This window comes from Choloepus didactylus, chromosome 16 (genome assembly GCF_015220235.1).
Source record: "Choloepus didactylus isolate mChoDid1 chromosome 16, mChoDid1.pri, whole genome shotgun sequence".
Lineage (NCBI taxonomy): Eukaryota > Metazoa > Chordata > Mammalia > Pilosa > Megalonychidae > Choloepus > Choloepus didactylus.
In genome coordinates this window covers 46,564,922-46,586,685 of record NC_051322.1, presented here as the reverse complement: position 1 = coordinate 46,586,685, position 21,764 = coordinate 46,564,922, and the positions used below count along the sequence as shown (strand labels likewise).

Here is a 21,764-nt window from a genome sequence, read left to right as displayed (position 1 = left end):
CCCAGTACTCCCAGCCATTCCTGGGATTGGGGCTGTGATACTCTGGGGCTTTGGCAGGCGTTTTCCCCCTTCAACTTGGACTCCCTCAGTCCCTCTCTGCTGTGGACCCACAACTCCCTGGGCTTGGTGTAGAGTTCCTGTCACATCTGTGTGGCTCCCCCGCCTCTCAGCTCCATACCCCATGGGCTTCTGTGGGGCAGGAGTTGTGCTGTCACAAGCCAACAGAATCCTGAGTTCCCTTGAGGAGGCTCTCAGCCACAGTACTTTGAAGGGGTGGCTCCCAGGCCGCTTCAAAGATGGTTGTATGGGGTGTGGAAAATAACCCACTTCCACAATTGTCTGCTTGCCAAGCAGCTCATCCTTAATTTGGGGGCCTTCAGCTGCAGGTTTGCAAAGAGCTATCACCCATGCTAGTTACCAAGGTGTGTGCCCAGGATATGGAAGGCACCCCTGCCACGCTTGCCTGCAGCTCCTGCTGCTGTCTCCCTGGCCGCTCCCCAGGTCCCACTCTGACCCACCTCCAACCACAGTGTGAGTCCTGCTGCCTTTCCCAGCAGCTCTTGGGATCAAAGATTTACACAATTCTGAACACAGGCTCTTTGCTTCTCCAGTTGCTCAATCACTACAGAAATATAAGTCCTTGACCAGCTGGTGGGACCCTGGAACCAGTATTCTGGAGCACTTTCTGTCTTTTATATAGTGTTTTCATGGAGGAGAATTTTCCTCTGTCTCTCCTAATCCACCATTTTAGATCTCCACCCCAAACAACATTTATATAGAAAGAAAACAGGATTGATAATGAGGAGCTGCATGTGCTGCTTGTGTATGTTTAACATGAATAAAATTAGTAATAAAGTATACCTCACTGAGATGTGAGAAAATATATGAGTGCAAATTTAAACTATAAAATAACGCACAAATATTAATATAATTTTGTATAATGTGCTTTCACATACATGCTCTAATTTATTTCCCAAATGTAATTCAGACATTTTGATAACTAAATGGTAAAGAACTTGGAATTTAAGCCTGAATCTAGACATTTCAACAAATTGTATTTTTAGACTATGGATTATCAAATAAATGGTAGTTCAAAAATTGACTTATAATGTAAAAACTATAGAAAGGATTCAGTATTTTTTTAAAAAAAAATACCTCAAATGTAGGATCCTATGGAAAGAATTTTTTAAAAATCCACAGATAACTGGGTAGTAAACTAGAAAGAGAACTTCCTTCACAACATATGAAACTCATTCAAAGCTTGACAGTTTCACTGGACTTCTCAAACTTGTTACATAGACAATAATAAATGATAGAGACATGCAATTGAAATAAACTAATGTGACCTTCGGAGTTCTGCATCCAAAGTAGTAATCACATTCTTGCATGCTATGAATGCAGGATGACATTGAGTTGACATTGATGAAGCACTCTGATTTTCATTACTCAGAACATAACCCTGAAAGCAAAAGGAAGCTAAATTATTTGTACTGTATTTGGTTTTTTACTTCATTTTAAAGGGAAATTCTGTTTCTAGTAAAGTATGCAAAAATGAAGGAAAGGAAGGTGGTAGGAAGGTAGGTCTAAAATGAAAATGAACTCTCCAGGCTTATTTCTTTCACAAAACAAGTTTATTGAACCAAGTGGTTTTTAAGCTTCCCTGTAGCTCTAACATTTTTTTTTTGGAGTCTAATATGTCTTGTAATTTAAAAAAATGATAACTTTATGCTTTGGAAAAGTGGGTCTTCTTTTGAAAAGTAGTACATTTGCTGTCCTAAGTATAGATACTTTGCATATGCCCTCATACCTATTTCATACATCTTACTACTTCTGATTTTCCAGACTGTTTTCCAAAGGCCTGAATCAAAAGCTACCTTCTTCTTCTCCATTTTCAGATACTAACATGTGAAAGCAATCTTTTACTGTATGCTACATCATTTAGCGAAGGTAAAGAAGTAACAGGAAGGACATTTATAAAGTTAAAAAGCTTTATTTCAATTGCTATTTTTAGATGGAAATCACAATGTCTCTGGGGTTTAGATAAACTTTTCACTCACTTCTAGCTATTTCATTACCTAAGATTATAGTTACAGCTATAGCTTCTTTATTGTACTTGCACTCTCTGGCTTCTTTCCAAAACTACATACAACTGTGATTTCCATCAAATCTCATGTAGATTTACAGAGAGGCTTTGGCAATAGAAAGCTAATCACAAACCCCAGGGATGTAAAAAGGGAATGTTCTTGCTGTGTGCCAAGAGTTCCCTGCTGTCATTGAGTAGGGAATGGACTAATCCATTATAAATTGCTATCCTCAGGAAGAAGCCCCAACTTTGCTGAGCTATCAATGACACCTTGAGTGTCAGGGTGACAGAATGCACCATGTTTTCTTAAATAACAAAACTGAGGAGGTCTATATTAAGAACATAGAATGTTTTATTAGAGAAATGGCTTAATGAGAAATTGAGCTCTTAATTGGGAATCTTACTGGATTTTCAATTTTATTGTTTCACTTAAATATTACTTTGATGTTGGCTTGAGTCCAAGGCAAACATTAGAAGGAATTAATAAGTAAATGTGACTTGACATTTGGTCCACACAAAATCATTTTTCTCTTGATGAAAAGGTGCAAGTAAGAGTTCTTAGAAAAGTTTTGCATAAATTTCTGAAACAAAGATGGTTCTCCTTAGCCCCCTTAACAATATATTAAGAGAAGCATGAATTACAGGCTGTCTTGTAGAGGAAAAGGACCCATTGTGTTATTGAAGCAGACAAATACTATTTTCAATATTGATGACTAGGCAAAGCACAATGATAGCTCAGCAAAGTTGGGGCTTCTTCCTGAGGTTAGCAGTTTATAATGGATTAGTCCATCTTGACAAAGTTAATCAGCAAAGAGAGAAGAGATGAGTCCATTTCAGCAAAGCTGATCAGCAAACATCAACTTGACCGGCAGTCTATCAGAAATTCTGATTCCCTTCACCATTATGGGAAAAAGGTAAGTTACCTAGAAAGCAAGTTGACCTGCATTAGTGATATTCTCTAGAACAGACTTTGTAGGATCACCCATTCCATCTCCTGTTCTGCAGAACCTATGTCTGTAGCTAAAGCTCTAATGTTAGCACAGCGTTAGTAAGCATTAGTAACTAAATCCATCTTTAAAGTTTAAATTATGGACAGATGACTGTTACCATGAAATGAAGATGGATCGGTTATACTTTAGAAAGATTTCCACTATAAATGAAGTACAACCATTTCTGAAGAGGGCTAATCCTTAGCTAATTAGAATACACAGCTATGCAGAAACACTCATTCCTTAAGATGCTGAGTATGTGTTTCTTGAGGTCAGTGGTCTCACTGGATTTGCCACATAAGCAATGTCAAATTTCATGATCTCTCTCCTTAGGAGGTATAATACAATTCGTCAAGCTATTATATTATCTAAGTTCATAAGATATTTGTGACTATGGCTCAATTTCTGCAATACACACAATATTATTGTTTCACAGTAACTAATGGGTTTTAGAGTTAATAGATAAAAGAGGAAAGACAGGGCAAGGAAGGAAAAAATTATGAGAAATAAACTATAAAAATGAATACATGTGCATAAATCAAATATGTCACACTCTTCATCTGCTAATCCTAAAAATGATTAGTTTTAAAATAAACAGTAGTAACAGATTCTTCCTGGAGAACCCAGTAAACCACATGCTTCCCTGAATTTGGCATCAAAAGTGTACCAACTTATGTCATTTCTCTGAATTCAAACCACCTACTCATATCCTCCGTTATCTACTTATAAATAAGTAATAGCATCCTAAACTAAAGATATACCTAAAAATTAAACTAAAATGCTTTTTCTATAAACATACAGGAGAATTCTCAGTAAGGCCAGAAAACCAAATAGTGAAGTAGAATGAGTAAATAGACAAAAAGTCAGAATTTGTGACTTGTTTCAAGTTTCTCAGAGAAACCACAGATGTCACCCAATACAAATAACCTTCTCAGCTTCTGATTCTTCATCTATAAGAGAGGGAACATCTCTGATGTACATGCCTCTCGTTACTAGTGAAGGACCAGCAAACTTATGTACTCTACATCACTATTCAGATATAAGTTGAGATAGCTCATTATACAAAGAAAATTACATGAAGGAAAATGTGTACAGTAAGGGAAAATTATAAACCAAAGAAACCTTACTCTCTTTTTGTTAAAGAGCCAAATACACTGGTTGATAAAATGTATAATGTCAGTTTTTTGAGACATTATCAAAAGCAGCCTTGAAAATAGGAAGATTAGTAATTCTTGTGTATACTTATCTAAACTAAAATTCTGGGAATACATTAAATTTTGATTCCTAATTATCTGAGTTAATATTGTGCATGAGAGAGTAGACATTCCCAAATCTCTCACGTTTAGCTTACAAATACCCTGTAACCATATGATTATTGTGTAGCAAATTAATCTTCCTAATTATTTTTTTTTGCATAGGCAAAAACTGAAACAAGTTTGCATTAGTGTTGCATTTTCAGAGAAAATCTTAAACAATAGGTTACAAGGGGAATTGACTCCTGGCTGTTTTAGGATCTCGCCTTCACTCCCAGTCTCATTCATGACCTTAACTCCCCAGCTTCCTAAAAAATTGACCTTCACTACCCCTTTCTGTAATGTACTTAAAGTCCAAATAACTTAGACCATGTACGATTCCTGCACAATCGGATCTAAACCTTCAGACCCAATCCCATCTCCTTTCATTTCTTCCTGAGAATCCCAACTTTTCCTTACAGGAGTTCAGCTGTTTATAGTTGACAAATAGAAGACAATTTCACATTTGGAAATGTTCTATAAGTCAGGAATATCCTCCTCTAGCTTTTCTGCCTATCAAAATCTTTCATTCTTCAAGGTCTTGCTCTAGTAGTGTGTCCTCTGGGAAGTCCTCTTCTCCAGGCAGAGTTAAGGGAGCTCTCCACTGAGCTCTCACAGCAGACTGATCACACCCTTACAATTGCTTCTTTCATGCTAATTTCACTTATCTTTGGAATGTGAGCTTCCCGAGGAAAGGTACTATGTCTTATACATCTGGAAAGTGGCAATAATAACGCCTGTCCAGTAGAGATACCATGAGAATTAAAGAATATAATATAAACAAAGCATGAAATAAATCCAAGTAAATCCCACCCTTAGTAAATCTTCAGTCAAGGTTCCCCCTCCTTACTTGTTTTTTAGCCTCTGTACTGAGCAAAATGTCTGCCACCTAGTGACTACTTAATATATGTTTGCTAAAAAAATAAGCCATTTTAGGTCCCAGAAGAAGTAATTTTCTCCTATAAATGATATTCTTTGCTCCAAAAGATAACATGTAAAGAAATACCTACAGCAGTTAAAAAATCATGGAAAAATAGAAGTTTGAAACTTTTGCCTTTAAAAGGTTTCTTGTAAGAACTCAAATGGGGATTCATTAATATTTGATGTCCAGCCAGATTATTAAGCTAATGCTGAAAGTATACAAATTCTGAAAACAATTCATTTGCTCACAAAATACCAGCAAAATCCAGGTCAAAATTTCTTCCCCACAAAGCAAGTATAAAATTGCAGTGAAACTGGATTAACCATGTTTCCCAAATATTATATAATGTGCCAATGAACACAAGTTCTTCAATTAGAATGGTAAGGATTACAGTTAGCAGTAAGTGTAACTGATGTAAAACATTTTAATTTGGTGTATTTTTTTTTGCCTTTCTTTCCTTTTCTTAATATTTATAATAGTTTTATGTTTATAAAAATATGGACCAGATACAATATTTCTATATTTTCATTATTTAAAAAATGGATTTAATCATTTCTAGAGTCTGATCTAATAGAGCTATGATAGAAGGTTTTCAGTATTGAGAATGTTTGTGATCAATTTCTTCTGAATTGGTTTGCTAATTTGTTCACCAACTGTTACTCTTGAATTTAAGGTCATGGTTCAGTGTCCAGTTGTTAGCTATTTCCCATATAGGAAAAACCTGTTCCTTTGGAATATGATACTTTACTAAACAGTGTCAGGCATTTTAGAGATCACGTGAGTATGTAGGTGATCAGAGTAAAGCCAGCATTGAATGTGAAAAGCAACCAAGCACACAACCTCCAAAGGCAGGTGAGCAAAGAAAATACATGTAAGTGATTAAAAGGGATGAAAACACGTGTATTTTATGCTTTGCAGACTACTGGGCCTGATCTTTCTGTGGCAATCCATTTTGTAGCAAAAAAGTTGATTTTTGTGGCATCTATGTTGTCAATGTATATATGGAAATATAGTGACTTCCAATTAGAAAAGAATATAAATGTAATATTAGGAAATATTTGAAATAGTCAAATGCTAAATATAAAATGAAATTGTACTTCAGAGAGAGCACTGGAATTAGAAATAATGTGTGACTTAATTTATTGACTGGGGGCCTAATTGATACAGTCATTGATAATTGCTTCATCCTTGTAAAAAAGAAAAATTACACCAAAGGGCCTGATTAAGTTATTTTTATCTCATATCAATGAAACTTGCTTGTAGGCTCTGGAGTATTTAAAAAAAAAAGTGAAGGAAGGAAGATTTGAAGGAAAATTAAATTTGATATACCTTACGTATATCAAGAGCTTTTAAAAACCTTTCTGAGTTTTTATCTAGCAATTCTACTTCTCATAATTTATCCTGAAAAAATCACTGTCAAGGCACCCTTTTCTCATGCATATTATGCTGGAAAAAGTTAAATGAACATATAATAATTTATGGGAAGACCCACATGATGGAGTATTAAGGAGCTTTAAAAAATAATGTTTACAAGATTACATAGGGATATTATAAATACCCTCATACCATGAAGTGTAAAGGAAGGATACAATGAGATGTGACACTATTTTATTTAAAAAATCATTTTGCATAGGAAAAAACCAGAAGGAATTATACTATAAAACCAGGTGGTGGAATTAATAGTAAATTTTATTCATTTTTTTACTTTTCTATACTTCCAAAATTATCAAACATGACTGAAGAGTTTTAAAAAATGCACAATCATTATGATTTCAAAAAGCATAAGGATTGGATCAAAAAGGAGCTCCAACCTGAGCAATTCTATGACCTTGGGAAAATCATGTAACTGTCCTAAGTCATAGTTCCATCTTGTATAAAATTCATGAGGATTACATAAAATAGGCTTGCAAAACCCATTACACAGTACTGCATATATAAATGTTTCTGATATTGCTGGTGTTAATAGTAAGGTGGAAAAAAAGGCCCAGTAGAGTAATATGACAAGATAAAGTATGTTGTATCTCAAGCAGTTTAAAAGTATGTATGTTACACAGGAAATAGAATTATTCCAAGAACTACCCAAATGGTGCATCATTTTTCTTGCATAGTATATTTTCTCCTTTGGATGAAAGGGCCAAAGTATTGTATATATAAAATATTGTATACAAATATAAAAAGAAAATGCTTGGAGTAGAAACAGCTGAAAATGGTGGAGGGTGGGGGCTGAAAGCCCACAGGAATAGGTTTCAAGTCAGACCTCAGTTATAAATAAATGCTAATTTCAAGGATAAAATTGAAAAAAGGTTATTTTCAGCTATGTATTTGTTAAAGTTGATCCATTTTATCAAAAGGACATACAACTAGAGAATGAAATATGAGTGGAAACTACCTGTTTGAAAATCTTTGTATCGGCCATGGTGTTTTAGATAGTTTTCAAATTTGTCCATGTCAAAAAAAGAGGTTCACTTTAAACTTGCCACCACCCTCAAGTGGCTATGCTTTCAACCTTTGTACCTACAATTACATTTCTTTTAATAATGTGCCTACTCATTAGATCCCTAAGACAAAGCAAAGAGCAGGCAGAAATACAGGTCACAGTGGACAAAAAATAATAGCAAAAAACTTTGGGCTTAGTAAATATTTTTAGGTCCTGGGCCAATGGGTTCATGCTGGTTAACCATGTAACTTTTTTTTTTTTTTTTAATTTTGTGATACATCAGTTTTCTGTTTTTTATTTAGTTTTATTTTGTTATGCTTCCTCACCTTTCATTATGTCACAGGCAACTAACATGCCATTTCTACCTCCCCTCACTGTGCTCGAAATTTTCAATAGAGTTAAAGATGTCACATCACAGGCTACCATTGATTTCCCACCTGTCCACGTAACTGCAAAAACCGGGATTGTCACCTAGCAATCAGGCTGATTTGTCCTTCTTGAGGGCAACATCTGTGGTGTCCCCCCTGGGGAAACCCTTGACTGTTGGTTTTATGTGATCTCTTCTATGGAGTTACAAACTAATTTCATTGAAACAACTGGGAACAGAGCAAAGAAACCCTCACAGTATCTGAAACCTTGTATCTTAGTCAGCAGGCCTAGGCACAAAACTATCTCATTCCTCAAAAAACAGCAACCACACACCCACCCATGAAGGGGGTAAATAAAACATCAGCAAGTATCTGGTTTTAATCTCCCTTACTTTCTGCCTCTGTCTCTCCCTTTAAATGAACTGCAATCAAGAACAAATGGGATTTCTTTGCTTTCAAGGAAAGAGAAATGAAATAATATTCAAATAATAAAGTTATAGAAAATAAATTGGAAACTTTGAGCAATATCATCAAATTACAGAAGTGAAGCCTGACTGCCCATCTTCTTGAATTGTCAAAGTGAGGAACAATTTCCTACCTAACCTAAAAACTCCTGATTTTCTCATTAAAAGAAATGCTGAATCTATTCGATAATGCACTGGGGACTAACCTCAATTCTGTGACATTTATTTCCTGATGAACCAGGAGGCCTCTGTCCTTGCCACTGGCTGGCTTCAGGGCTTTGGCTGCATAATAAGCTTTCCCTGGATTTTGGTGCAAGGTGGACACAGGAAATAAAGTGTTTTGCATGTTCATAATACCTTTTATGTTCATATGTCAAAGAGCTTTATAAAATCCAATTAATTCATCAAGCTTCATAAACTCTGAAGGACATATATAATTACAGTGCTACTTGTGGTTGCTCTCTGGCAGCAAGCAGTCAAATGTGTGGCTTAATGGAATCCAGATTTTCAACTGTCCAATTTATGAACTAGTATGTACCTACAGAAAGTTGGGGGCACAATGAAGAATCTCTGAGTCCCTGGCAAGTTCTAAAAATAGTGAGCAGAGTTAAGAAAATGATCTCATGGCCAACACTCATAAGCACTCTGGCTGTCCCTCATTGGGCAAAGAGGGCTTTCCTCCCCACTCAGTGTTTTGTTGGAAAGTACACTCATTTGGTAAGCCTTGCTATAACATACCAAATGAAATCCACAGAATTCATAGAAGAAATAGTTAAGGTATTTTAAAAATATTAATTATAAACACCAAGCCAGAGTTCCCGTGAATAATCGGTGTCCCTAATGAAGTGAAGCACTCTGGGCAGTTTGTAACCTTTTTGAGCTTGCAGTCCAAGCAAAACCCTCCTGTTTGGAAAACCTTGCTTACTGGGGAAATGTGGTTTGTTGGTTACAGGCCATGCAAATTTGGTGGTTTTCTAGCAAAATACTCCACTGTCTGAAACATTGAGACCATAGGTAAAAATGATATGAGTCTTAAGAATTTTTTATAAGCTCCTAACCTGACTTGCTGATACAGCTCAGCAGCCCTAGCGTCTCTGAGCCTCAGTTTACTCATATGCAAATAAGACTATTACCTCCTCTCTTGGATTGCTCAGAATAGTAAGTGAAAAAATTTCTGCACAGTGCTTAATAAGTTTCCAGTAAGTCATCAAAAGTATTCTATTTTAATCATTTCTTCCTTATTTCCATAAATCCCAAGTCCTCAAAACCTTTTAGAGCCTGGAAAGAAGATGCCTATGTGGGGATGATACTGAGCATCCCCCATTTCCAGGTTATGGAGCTTTGTAATAAATGACCAAAATCTATGAGGAACATAGAAAAAAGAAGCAGTTAATACTTTGTAGGGGTCAGGGATCAATCGTCCTCCACCATTCTGGTGGGTAGGCAGTAGTAGGATGTCTTACTCCTCATTATTGCTTAGTCATTTTTCTTCAGTGAGTAGATGCTCCAGGAAGCAAATTTGGGCTCGACTTTAAAAACTTCAAAACAACTGTAGCTGACACTATATTAGGAAAGAGAAGAAATCTATCACTAGAGATGTGCTTTTTTTTTTTAAACCCCTTGAGATATTCAAGCTGATGGCGAATTTAATATATCTTTTAAAATACACAAACATTAAATATGCAGTTATTTCATATCCATTGGCTTAGTAAATCCTCAAAATAAATCTATGAATTTGATATTTGTATCCATCTATTCATAGATTTGGCAGATGGTGATGAAGTGATTGGACCAATTATCACAGTGGATGACCAGCTTTGGGGAATGCTGTTGGTAGTGTATAACATGAATCAGTCATCCAATTTTCACAAAAGCCCTCCATAGGCCTGGCATTATGCAGGGATATTTGAAAGTGATATTGTAGACTATGTGGGATATGTGACTAGACAACCCCTTAGAGAGCCCTTTTGAGCCCAGATTCTGCTATTGCTGCTTCTAGAATTATCTTTTCTCAAATGGACTTAGACTGAATAATTCAAAACTCCTATATATGAGATAGTACTAGTAAGGCTTCTCTCTAGTTTTGCTGATATCAATTCAGTGACAAAAAAAAAAAAAAAAACAAAAAAAAAAAAAAAAAAAGAACAGCAGTCAAAATCTTCTTTTCTAGGCTGAATTTATTGATGCTTACTATTTGCCAGGCACAATGCTGAATACATAACATGCATCTGTACTTGAACTCTCATAAAACGCTATAGGATTGGTACTGTTTCACTGTTATCTTATATATCAAGAAAACAAAGCACAGAGAACTGGAATGCTTTCCTGAATGCCACACAACTGGTAATGATAGAGCTGGGAATCAAAACCTAGTTGGTTTATCTCCAGAATATATATTCTTAATCAGTATGCTAGATGACATTGCATACAGTATTGTAATTCCTTCTAAGTAAAAGATGTTTTATAGGTATTTAACGATACAAGTCTCAACTAAGGGCATGTATATGGGAATAAATAATGTTGGTAAAGAATAATTATCAAAATTGACATTGGCACTTTCATGTACTTTTTATTCAAGGTTAATACCATATTATTATTTAACTATAGGATTCATTTTCTGCATTGCTTAAAATTATTAGCACATATTTCTCATACCAAGGGGATTAATCCTTTGCTATCATTTACTTATTTCTTTAAATGCAATTTTATTGAGATATATTCACAAACCATATAATCCATCCAAAGTATACACTTAATGGCTAAGGTATCATCACACATTGTGCATTCATCACCACGATTTTCAAACATTTTCATTATTTAAAAAAAAAAAAAAACAACAAAATCCAAAACATCCTATACCCCTTACTCTCCCCTATTATTGACCCCTAGCATTGGTGTGGTACATTTGTTACTGTCATTGAAAAAATATTAATATATTACTGTTAACTCTAGTCCATAGTTGGCAATAGGTGTGTTTTTTCCCCATATACCAGTCTATTATTAACACCTTGTAATAGTTTCGTACATTTGTTGTAGTTTATAGAAAATTTTTTATTTTTGTACTGTTAATCACAGTCATCATCCACCACAAGATTTACTGTGTTGTACAGTCCAATGCTTTAACCTCTGGCTTTCCTTTTGGTGACATGTATGACTCTAAACTTCCCCTATCAACCACATTCAGACACCATGCAGCACTGTAATTATACTCACAAAAATGTGCTACCATCACCTCTATCCATTTCCACACATTTAAAAAAACTCAACCTAGTTAATAATTCTGTACATTTTAAACAGCTGCTCCCCATTCTCTTGCTTCATTCTGTCTCCTGATAACCTATATTCTAGATTCTATGTCTATGAGTTTACATATAATTAGTTCATATTAGTGACATCATACAATATTTGAACTTTTGTGTATGACTTATTTCATTCAACATAATGTCCTCAGATTCATTCATGTGTTGTATGCATCAGGACTTCATTCCTTCTAACTGCTGAATAATATCCCATTGTAGGTATACACCACATTTATCCATTCATTGGTTGATGGACACTTGGGTTGTTTTCTATATTTTGGCAATTGTGAATAATGCTGCTATGAACATTGGTGTGCAAATGGCTATTCACATCCTTGCTTTCATTTCTTCTGGGTATATACCAAGTAGTGGAATTGCTGGATTATAGGGCAACTCTATATTTAGCTTTCTGAGGAAACACCAAACCTTCCTCCACAGTGGCTGTACCATTTTACATTACCAGCAGCAGGGAATAAGTGTTCCTATTTCTCTACATCCTCTCCAACACTTGTAGTTTCCTGTTTGTTTAATAGTGGCCATTCTAATAGGTGTGAAATGATATCTCATTGTGGTTTTGATTTGTATTTCCCTAATAGCTAGTGAAAATGACCATCTTTTCATGTGCTTTTTAGCCATTTGTATTTCCTCTTTGGAAAAATGTATTCATGTATTTTGCCCATTTTTAAATTGGGTTGTTCATCATTCTACTGATGAGTTGTAGGATTTCTTTATGTATTCTGGATCTCAAACCCTTGTCAGGTATGTGGTTTCAAAATATTTTCTCCCATTGAGTTGGTTGCCTTATCTCCTTATGATAAAGTCCTTAGACACACAGAAGTATTCACTTTTGAGAAGTCCCATTTATCTATTTTTTCTTTCATTGCTTGGGCTTTGGATATAAGGTCTAAGAAACTACTGCCTAGCACCAGGTCTTGAAGATGTTTCCTTATGTTTTCTTCTAGGAGTTTCATGGTACTGTCTCTTATATTTAGGTCTTTGATCCATTTTGAGTTGTTTTTGTAGATGGAGTGAGATAGGGTCCTATTTTCATTATTTTGGATATGGATATCCAGTTCCCCCACCTCAGCACAATTTATTGAAGAGACTGTTCTGTCTCAGTTGAATGTACTTGGGAGCCTTGGCAAAAAATCAATTGATGATAGCTCTGAGGGTCTATTTCTGAACTCTCAATTTGATTCTATTGGTCAATAGATCTATCTGTATGCCAGTACCATGCTGTTTTGACCACTGTGGCTTTATAATATTCTTTAAAGTCAGGAAACGTGAATCCTCCCCCTTCATTCTCCTTTTTCAAGATGTTTTTGGCCATTTGAGGCCCCTTTCCCTTACAAACAAATTTTATAATTAGATTTTCACATTTCAGCAAAGTAGGCTGTTGGAATTTTGATTGGTATTGCATACAGTCTGTAGCTCAGTTTTGGCAGAATTGACATTTTAATGACATTTATCCAATCCATGAACATAATGTTTTTCCATTTATTTATGTCTACTTTGATTTCTTTTAGCAATGTTTTGTTAGTTTTTTGTATTTAGGCCCTTTACTTCCTTGGTTAAGTTTCTACCTAGATATTTTATTCTTTTAGTTGCTATTGTGACTGGAATTTTTTTTTTGTTGATTACCTCCTCTGATAGCTCATTACTAGTGTATAGAAACACTACTGATTTTTGTGTGTTGATATTGTATCCCACCACTTTGCTAACTCATTAGCTCTGGTAGCTTTGTCAAAGTTTTTGGGGCTTTCTGAATATAGGATCATATCATCTGCAAGTAGTGAAGATTTTACTTCTTCCTTTCCAATTTGGATGCCTTTTATTTCTTTTTCTTGCCCTGATTGCTCTGGCTAGGAATTCTAGCACAATGTTCAAAAACAGTGGTGACAGTGGGCATCCTTGTCTTATTCTCAATCTTAGAGGGAAGTCTTTTAGTCTCTTACTATTGAATATGATGTTAGCTGTGGGTTTTTCATATATGCCCTTTATCATGTTGAGGAAGTTTCCTTGATATCTACTTCGAAGTGTTTTTATCAAGAAAGGAAGCTGAATTTGTGAAAATGCCTTCTCTGCATCAATCAAGATGATCACGTGTTTTTTTCCCTTTCAATTTATTAATGTAGTGTATTACATTGATTTTTCTTGTGTTGGACGTCCCTTGCATACCTGGAATAAAACCCACTTGGTCATGGTGTATAATTTTTTTAAAGTGCTGTTGGATTCAATTTGCAAGTATTTTGTTGAGGATTTTTGCATCTCTCTTCTTTAGAGAGATTTGCCTCTACTTTTCCTGTAGTGTCTGTATCAGTCTATGGTACTGGGGGTATGTTGGCTCCAAAGAATGAATTAGGGAGTGGTCCCTCTTCAATTTTTTGGAAGAGGAGGAGCCAAATTGGTATTAATTCTTGGAATTCTTGATAAAATTTACCTGTGAGGCAATCTGGTCCTGGGCTTTTTTTGGGGGGAGGTGGGGGGTGAGGAATTTTGGATGACTGATTCAATTTCTTTACTTATGATTGGATTCTTGAGGTCTTCTATTTCTTTCTTGAGTCAGTGTAGCTTGTTTGTATGTTTCTAGGAAATTGTCCATTTCATCTAAGTTGTCTGGTTTGTTGGCATATAGTTGTTCATAGCATACTCTTATAATCTTTTTTATTTCTTCAGCATCTGTGATAATGACCCCCCTCTCATTTCTGATTTTTTTTTTAATTTGCATCTTCTCTTTTTTTTCCTTAGCTAGACTGACAAAGGGTTTGTCAATGTTATTGATCTCCAAGAACCAACTTTTGCTTTATTGATTCTCTCTTGTTTTCTTGTGCTCTGTTTCATTTATTTCTGCTCTAATCTTTGTTATTTCTTTCCTTCCACTTGCTTTGGGATTAGTTTGCTAGTGTTTCTCAAGTTTCTCCAGGTATTCAGTTAGGTCTTTGATTTTAGTTCTTTCCTCCTTTTTAGTGTAGGCATTTAGGGTTATAAATTTCCCTCAGCATTGCTTTCACTGCATCCCATAAGTTTTGATACATTGTGTTCTCATTTTCATTCATCTTGATATTGACTGATTTCTTGCAATTTCTTCTTTGACCCACTGATTGTTTAAGAGCATGTTGTTTAACCTCCATATATTTGTGAATTTTTCAATTGTCTGTCTGTTAGTGATTTACAGCTTCATTACATTATGATCAGAGAATGTGCTTTATATAATTTCAATCTTTTAAAATTTATTAGGAACTTTTTTGTGCCCCAGCACGTGGTCTATCCTGCAGAATGTTCCATGAGCACTTGAGAAGAATGTATATCCTGCTGTTTTGGGGGTGCAATGTTCTGTAAATGTCTTTCAGGTCTAGTTCATTTATCAAATAATTTAGGTTTTCTGTTTCCTTATCAATCCTCTGTTTAGATGATCTATCTACTGAAGAGAGTGGTACGTTGAAGTCTCCCACTGTTATTGTAGAGACAGCCATTACTCTTTCCCTCATTTCTGAGGCAGGTGGAAATAATGGCACCACAGTTCTGTGGGAGCCTGTCTGGAAAGGACCGAGGCTGTGGGACCCCACAGTCCAATTTCACTGACCAACAGTTGGATCAGAACTGTGCTGCTTCCCTCTGTTCGCAGGTGTGAGAGCTTCCTGACTCTGCCAGTCCCACCAGTTGGTGAGAACCGAGAACCAGGCTGACCAGAAGCTGTTAGCCTTGAGGTTAGGGATGTGCGTCAGGAGCTGCAGCAGAGTTGACTCACTCACTGCAGTTTCTCTGTGTGGAAACGATGGCACCATAGGCGACTCAGGCTCCTGCCTGGAAAGGACTAGGGCTGCAGGACCCAGGAGGTCAACCTCACTAGCCAACAGTTGAATCGGAACTGTTCTGTGTCCCCCTCTGTTCCCAGGGGAGGCCTTCTTCTCTCTCCAAATCACAGCAGCCAGCGGGGGGAGAACCGGGCTGAGGTGAAGCTGTTGGCCTCTGGTAGGGTATGGGGCCGCCGGGAGCCTTGGCCAAGTCCAGTCACTCACTGCAGTTTCTTTCTTCGTCCAGCTCGTCCTTGAATGTTGCAGTGGTCCTTCCCTGGTAGCCCAAGAACTGCTGCTTTTGAGTTTCTGCCTGTTCTCTAGGTTTTTTTGGTTAAAGAGTAGGTTTTCTCTCTCCTTATTCCTCCATCTTCCTGGTATTTTAGCATATAACATTTTAATAACGAATGCATGTCAATAAAAGCTAATGCCATTCTGAAACATTTTGAAATATTCCAAGTCTGAAATGGAAAAAAAGTTTCTTCTTTTTCCTTGGAAGCCCAGTGGCTTACAGGAAAAAAAGAAACTGGACTAACTTAATTTAGCCTCCACTCATCCCAACCACAATTAGAAATGTGACACATCTATTTCATTTATTGTAAAAATAATGTAAAAATCACAATACAGCATATTTTTATGTATACCATGTAATATTCTCATTTAGTTCCTTACTATAGATAATTAACAAAGAGGGATAGAAAGGAAACGTAAAAAGAAAACAACATTCCAAAATATGAGAAGGGTGAGAGACAGATACAGATAACACAAAGGGAAACTGAGTGAACAATGACAAAAAGTACATACGTCCACACCTTGCAGACACACACCTTTATAAGGAGACGTACAGAAAAATGACACATAATGGGCATAAAATATATGATTAATTAATGAGGAAGAAAGCTTGCCAAGGACATGGATTGTCATAACATTATATCTCCATTTTAAGGCTTTTAAACTTCCAAAGTCGGGTTACACTTTCACCACTCCTAGCATAATTGTCATTTGGCAGTGGACCAGAGGAAATTAAAGAGTTTCAGTTTCATCCAAAATTAGCATGAAAGATCAGATTGATATACAAAACTATTGGAAATGATTAGTTAGAACCTCTTTTTTAAATAAGTACTTAGCATTCTGTTTAGTATCCAATTTGAAGACTAACTCGTTAATTTTACAATTGTCCATTTCTCACCGCAGCAAATTTGTTGTTCAATCTCCATTTGTCACATAAGCATGCATTTCTCAAATTTAAATTCATACCATTAAGATATAAAAATTATCTCTGTGCACTTAAAATCCACTGAGTGTTTTTGCTCTTCCATAGAAATCAAATTAAATTAACCGCCACTTGCTATGGCTGGTGCACCCCAGACTCCAAGGCTCCTTAGTACCTGTTGTCTATCCAGTCGCATCCTCTTGGCAGCATTTCTACTCTCACTCTCACAGGCTGAAGCCAAGATACTCTCTGCAACTGCTGAAGTAAGGTGGGAAGGAATAGGTCGAGACTAAAAAAAAATAAAAAATAAAAAAAATAAAAAAAGAGAGAGAGAAAGAAACATGAACCAATTACTAACAGTATCATTAACAGACCAAAGCTATTCTCAGAAGAGCTCCCAGGACCGTCAGCACGTACAGGAGTATCCATTTCTTTCAATTGCACTCATTTCAGTAGAAGGTGGAAATGGAAATTGTAAAGATGAAAAATGAAAGCTAGTTAAAGGGAAAAGCTCTAATAGCTACACAGATCCATCATTCATCCCCATAGCTCCACTGTTGCAAGGATTCAGTCAGTGCTATTAAGCTGAAGTTTGAACTGGCGGTGACAAAATTGCTGACTGGATTATGCAAATAAAACAAGTCCTTTAATTTTTTATAACAAATGACAATACTTTTAAACTTAAAGCACAAACAAGTGACAGGACTGAAACATAATTGAAAAAAACACTTAGGCAGGATCAGTCTTAATATTAAATATTATGTATTTTCAGTCTAATACAATTGATGTGATTAGAATGCTGGGGAAAAAAAAATGCCTACAAACTGCCAGTCCTAGAGCAATTGTGATATACCAAAATTTTGATGTTTTAGATGTGAAGAGGGTGTCTGTGTGTGTGCATAAACATGTTTTGTTTCTTTTTTTCTAGAATTAGTGTAATAGGTACATGTTGGAATCCATCTTCTATGTAGCCCACACAGAAATCAGTTAATTCCCCAACTAAGCTCCTAGTGAACTCAAACTGTTTGTGAATTTCCATAACATTTGTGACATTCATAGAAAAGTTTTCCATTTGTTTTGTTTTTCCCATAATTAGATGCAAAATCATCTAACTAAACTATATGCTATTGAACAGATTTTTAATTAAGATAAGCAAATGATAAGAAATAGGCGAGATTGCAAAATAATACGAAATCACAAAATAAAGGTATCCTTTTTGAAGCTAGTATGCATAGTGGCAAAGCCCCAGTTCAAAATATGTATGGATGCCATTATTAGAAGCCTCCAAACTAATAGAGACCTTTTAAATTTTTGAACATGCCTTTATGGTATTTGATTCATTTTGCTAACTCTGGCATGTAAAATGTGCTTTAGTAAATTGAACTACAGGGCTTAAGGTTCAAACAATGGTCTAGACTGGTTAAATTTAGACAGTGGAATTTGAGTAGCGTAGAAAAAGATGAGGCTCTGACTTCACATGAACTAGGAAGCAATTTCTGCAACTGTCTGAGCAGACTTCCTCAGTGCTTTCGCCTCTACAGTACCCTTTGTAGGCAAAAGGTGGGAAATGTAGAATATAGTTTTCGCCTGCCAACCCTGTGAGATTTCTGAAAGGATGGTTAGACAGCTTTGACAATAAAGTGACTCTACTCATATTTTGGAGATCATTAGGATGTTTACAATGTAATTTTTACAAAAGGAAGGAAGAAAAAGGCCAGGGGGGTGACAGGGAAAAATATAGGAGAAGGATTTTGATAAGAAAATTAGAAAGCCAGGACTCTGCTTTGGCAACAAAGGGTCAAATGAACTAAACCTTTAATTTTTTTTTTTTAAGTTATAAAATTCATATTGTTTTCTCATTTCAAAGATGGACACAGCATGGTTCAAAATTATAATCTAAACCACATGCGAAATAGGTATTTATTGATATCCTCAGTTGAATTATTTTAAGGCAAAGTTGGTATATGAAAAATGGAAAGCATTACAACTTTCTATTGAGAAAAAATAAAAATATTTGATTGTAGATTGCATTATTAAATTATGAGAGAGAGTGAAGATCTTTTTAAGACTAAATTATTAGACCCTTCATCTGGTTCCAGGGACAGAACTCACAAAATCTAGATACAACATCAGCGTCACTTTTTATGATCCAGTTATTGACAGCTACGTGGAATTCAGAAAGGTGTATTTCTGTTCTTTGTTACCTCTATTTGTCTCTCTTTACCAGGTATCTCCATTCCAAGTTAGGCATATATAAAGCTACAGAATTTAATTAAGCTGATTGACTAAATCATAGTAACACACACACAAGTTTCTTAAACACTTAAAAGTTTGTTGACAGGGAGACTACAATGTAAAATATCCCTTTAATTAAAATTATTCATTTCTTTTCAAATAACTTTTTAATGTGTGTAAAAAATAAAGTGGGAAACTACTTTTGCTACACTGGCAAAAGTTGATATGCATGATAATTCATGTACTGTAATTTCCTTCAGGAGGAGAAGGGCAGAAATTATAGGGGGAGCTGGATCTTCCCGGCCATTTTCAATTGGTCTTCTCTGAAACAAGAACAGTGCCCTCACTGAGCAGAAATGCATTTAAGATTTCAAAATTTTGGAAAAAATCAACATGAATAGCAATTATGTACTCTTTCCTAGTGAGTGGAAAAAGATATAATTCGATGTTGCCGATAGTTAAATAGTATACATTAAAAAGAGCTGTTCTCGTTTATTGCAGAATCATAATTTGATAACAGTAAATGGTTGTAGAAATCATCCAGCTCATTTTTCCTCCAAAATTTGAAGAAACTGAAACCCAGATAGAGGAAGTAATTTACCAAAAGACAAATGGACAATGCTAAACCTAAAACTTGGGTTTCATGTCTTTCAATTCTCAGGTCTTCTCCTGAGTTTGTTTTACATTTGGTACTTTTACATAATATTCTTGAAAAAGTCCTTACATACAAACTGTTGTTCTTAATTAAAAAATGAGCAGATCAAGGACAGCCCTTTAAATGTATATATTATCACAATAAAATTGAATCATGCTCATGGGAGAGAAGAGCAGGATGAATTAATAAAACCCAAATTACAGTTTAAGAAATATTTTTCTAATAATTTTCTATATCATGAATACATAATAAAATATGTACCTCCTAATGGAAATCAATACCATCCTAATTGAAATTTTAGATAAATATTAACAGTGAACTCACATTGAATGCTTAGAATGTGCAGGTATTAAGAGGAAAAGCTTAGATTCATGATCTAATCTTCCAAACAACCCTATGATAAAAAGTAAGCTATATTATTCATATTTAGAGAAGAGGGCATTGAAGTTCAGAGAAATTATACAACTTTCCCAAGACCACATAGCTACATTTGTGGAAACATCTAAATTCTAACCTAAGTCTGATAGTACACTTTATAACTAAGGGGCTCAAAGAGGTTAAAACAAAAAAAACCCCAAAAAACTGGAGCTCTTAAAACTGTACATTCCAGTGCAGAAGAATTCATTTGCAGCTCACCTCATTCTCCATTTCAGCAAAGAATATAGTAGGATCCCCCTAAAACTGTCCTCTTCTTAAAGTGGTTAAAATTCCATTTCCCTAATGATTTTTAAAAACAATTCTTTGTTAGTGGCACAAAAATAAAAAGGCAATCCACCTAGGTTTTGCCACAAATGTGCAGTCTAAATTCACATCATTTTAATGTTGGAAAAGCCAGAAATACCAAGAAATTACTGTACATGAACATCATAAAGCTTATTTTTGTGCCTAAAATGAGAATGTGGGAGGCAGGCAGAGAGCTTCTTTCTCTACTGTGAGGCAATCCTGCTAAAAATCCTTTTGGTTGTGATAAGGATGAGCCAATAAATACAGACTCCCAAATCTACACAGAGCTCAATTCTGCTGTGCCTGGTTGTAACACAGTAAATATGAAAGTCTTTTCTTTTCCCTACTTGGCTTTGCTTCTATCTATTTACCTATCTAAGCTCATAAGTACTTATGACATGATAATGAAGAAATTAAAAAGATTTCCTCCTTCTGAAAACAATTATATCATGGAAAAATGCAAAAGTATTATTTAGTATGGGCTCTGTGAATCACCTTCTGTTTTTTTTCCTGTCCTGCACTACATTTGAGAGTTGAGAGATTATTCTAACACTGCTTTTGGAGCCTCCTTGGTAGGTAATTAATGAAGTATGTTGAGCGCTACAGTCCTGGATTTCACCAGGGACAAGTGCTGAAGATTCCTTCTTACTTCAGCAAAGTAGTCATAAAACACAAAAGCGTCCATGCTATAACTTGAGATAAGAATATTTTGACAAAAAAAAATCAAGTGCAAAGGAATCAGTAGGTAATAGATGGAAAAAACACTTCTGGTTGAAAATAGCTCAGTAAATATACTTTTTGGTACCTATCTGAAAAGATGATTTTAAAATAATGATTAAAATAGTTATATGATCACACACTCTAAATGATGTACACCTAGGATGGGAAGATGTGCTACTTCTTTCTTTCCCTGGATATAAGATAATGCTAACAACCCCTCACTAATTATTTGTTCATAATTAGCTGTCATTCTCAACTGGGTTCTTAGATGATCTTTCCCCAGCATTATTCCTATTGTAATAATTATCTATCCTCAAATCAGTGTTGATTGTGTCATTTAACAGATGGCTAAACTGTCACAATGAGCCTTTGGAGTTTAAAGTCACATTTTAATTGGGGACTTAAGATGTGATTGCTGTTGGCACAATGTAAATGTGTCTTTCCTTATGTCTGCATGCAAAATTTCCACCACCACACACAACCTTTAATCCTTTGGTCTTAATACTATAAACCAGACAATTTTGGACTGAAGTTCTGCACATTTAAGATGCTGCAGATTTTTAAAATTAT

The 21,764-nt window shown here is 35.5% G+C and overlaps 1 protein-coding gene across 8 annotated transcripts in view; it reads right to left on the bottom strand.

Moving 5' to 3' along the window:
- Positions 1-21,764, bottom strand: part of NOL4 (nucleolar protein 4) — a 422,358-nt gene that overhangs the window by 50,846 nt on the left and 349,748 nt on the right. For 6 of the 8 annotated variants that reach the window (XM_037806264.1, XM_037806256.1, XM_037806259.1 and 3 more), the window contains one exon: positions 17,037-17,150. The exons of the other annotated variants lie outside the window; for them this stretch is intronic. In XM_037806264.1, the coding sequence (XP_037662192.1) occupies positions 17,037-17,150 (114 nt within the window). The remainder of the gene's footprint in view (positions 1-17,036; positions 17,151-21,764) is intronic. 8 annotated transcript variants of the gene reach the window in all.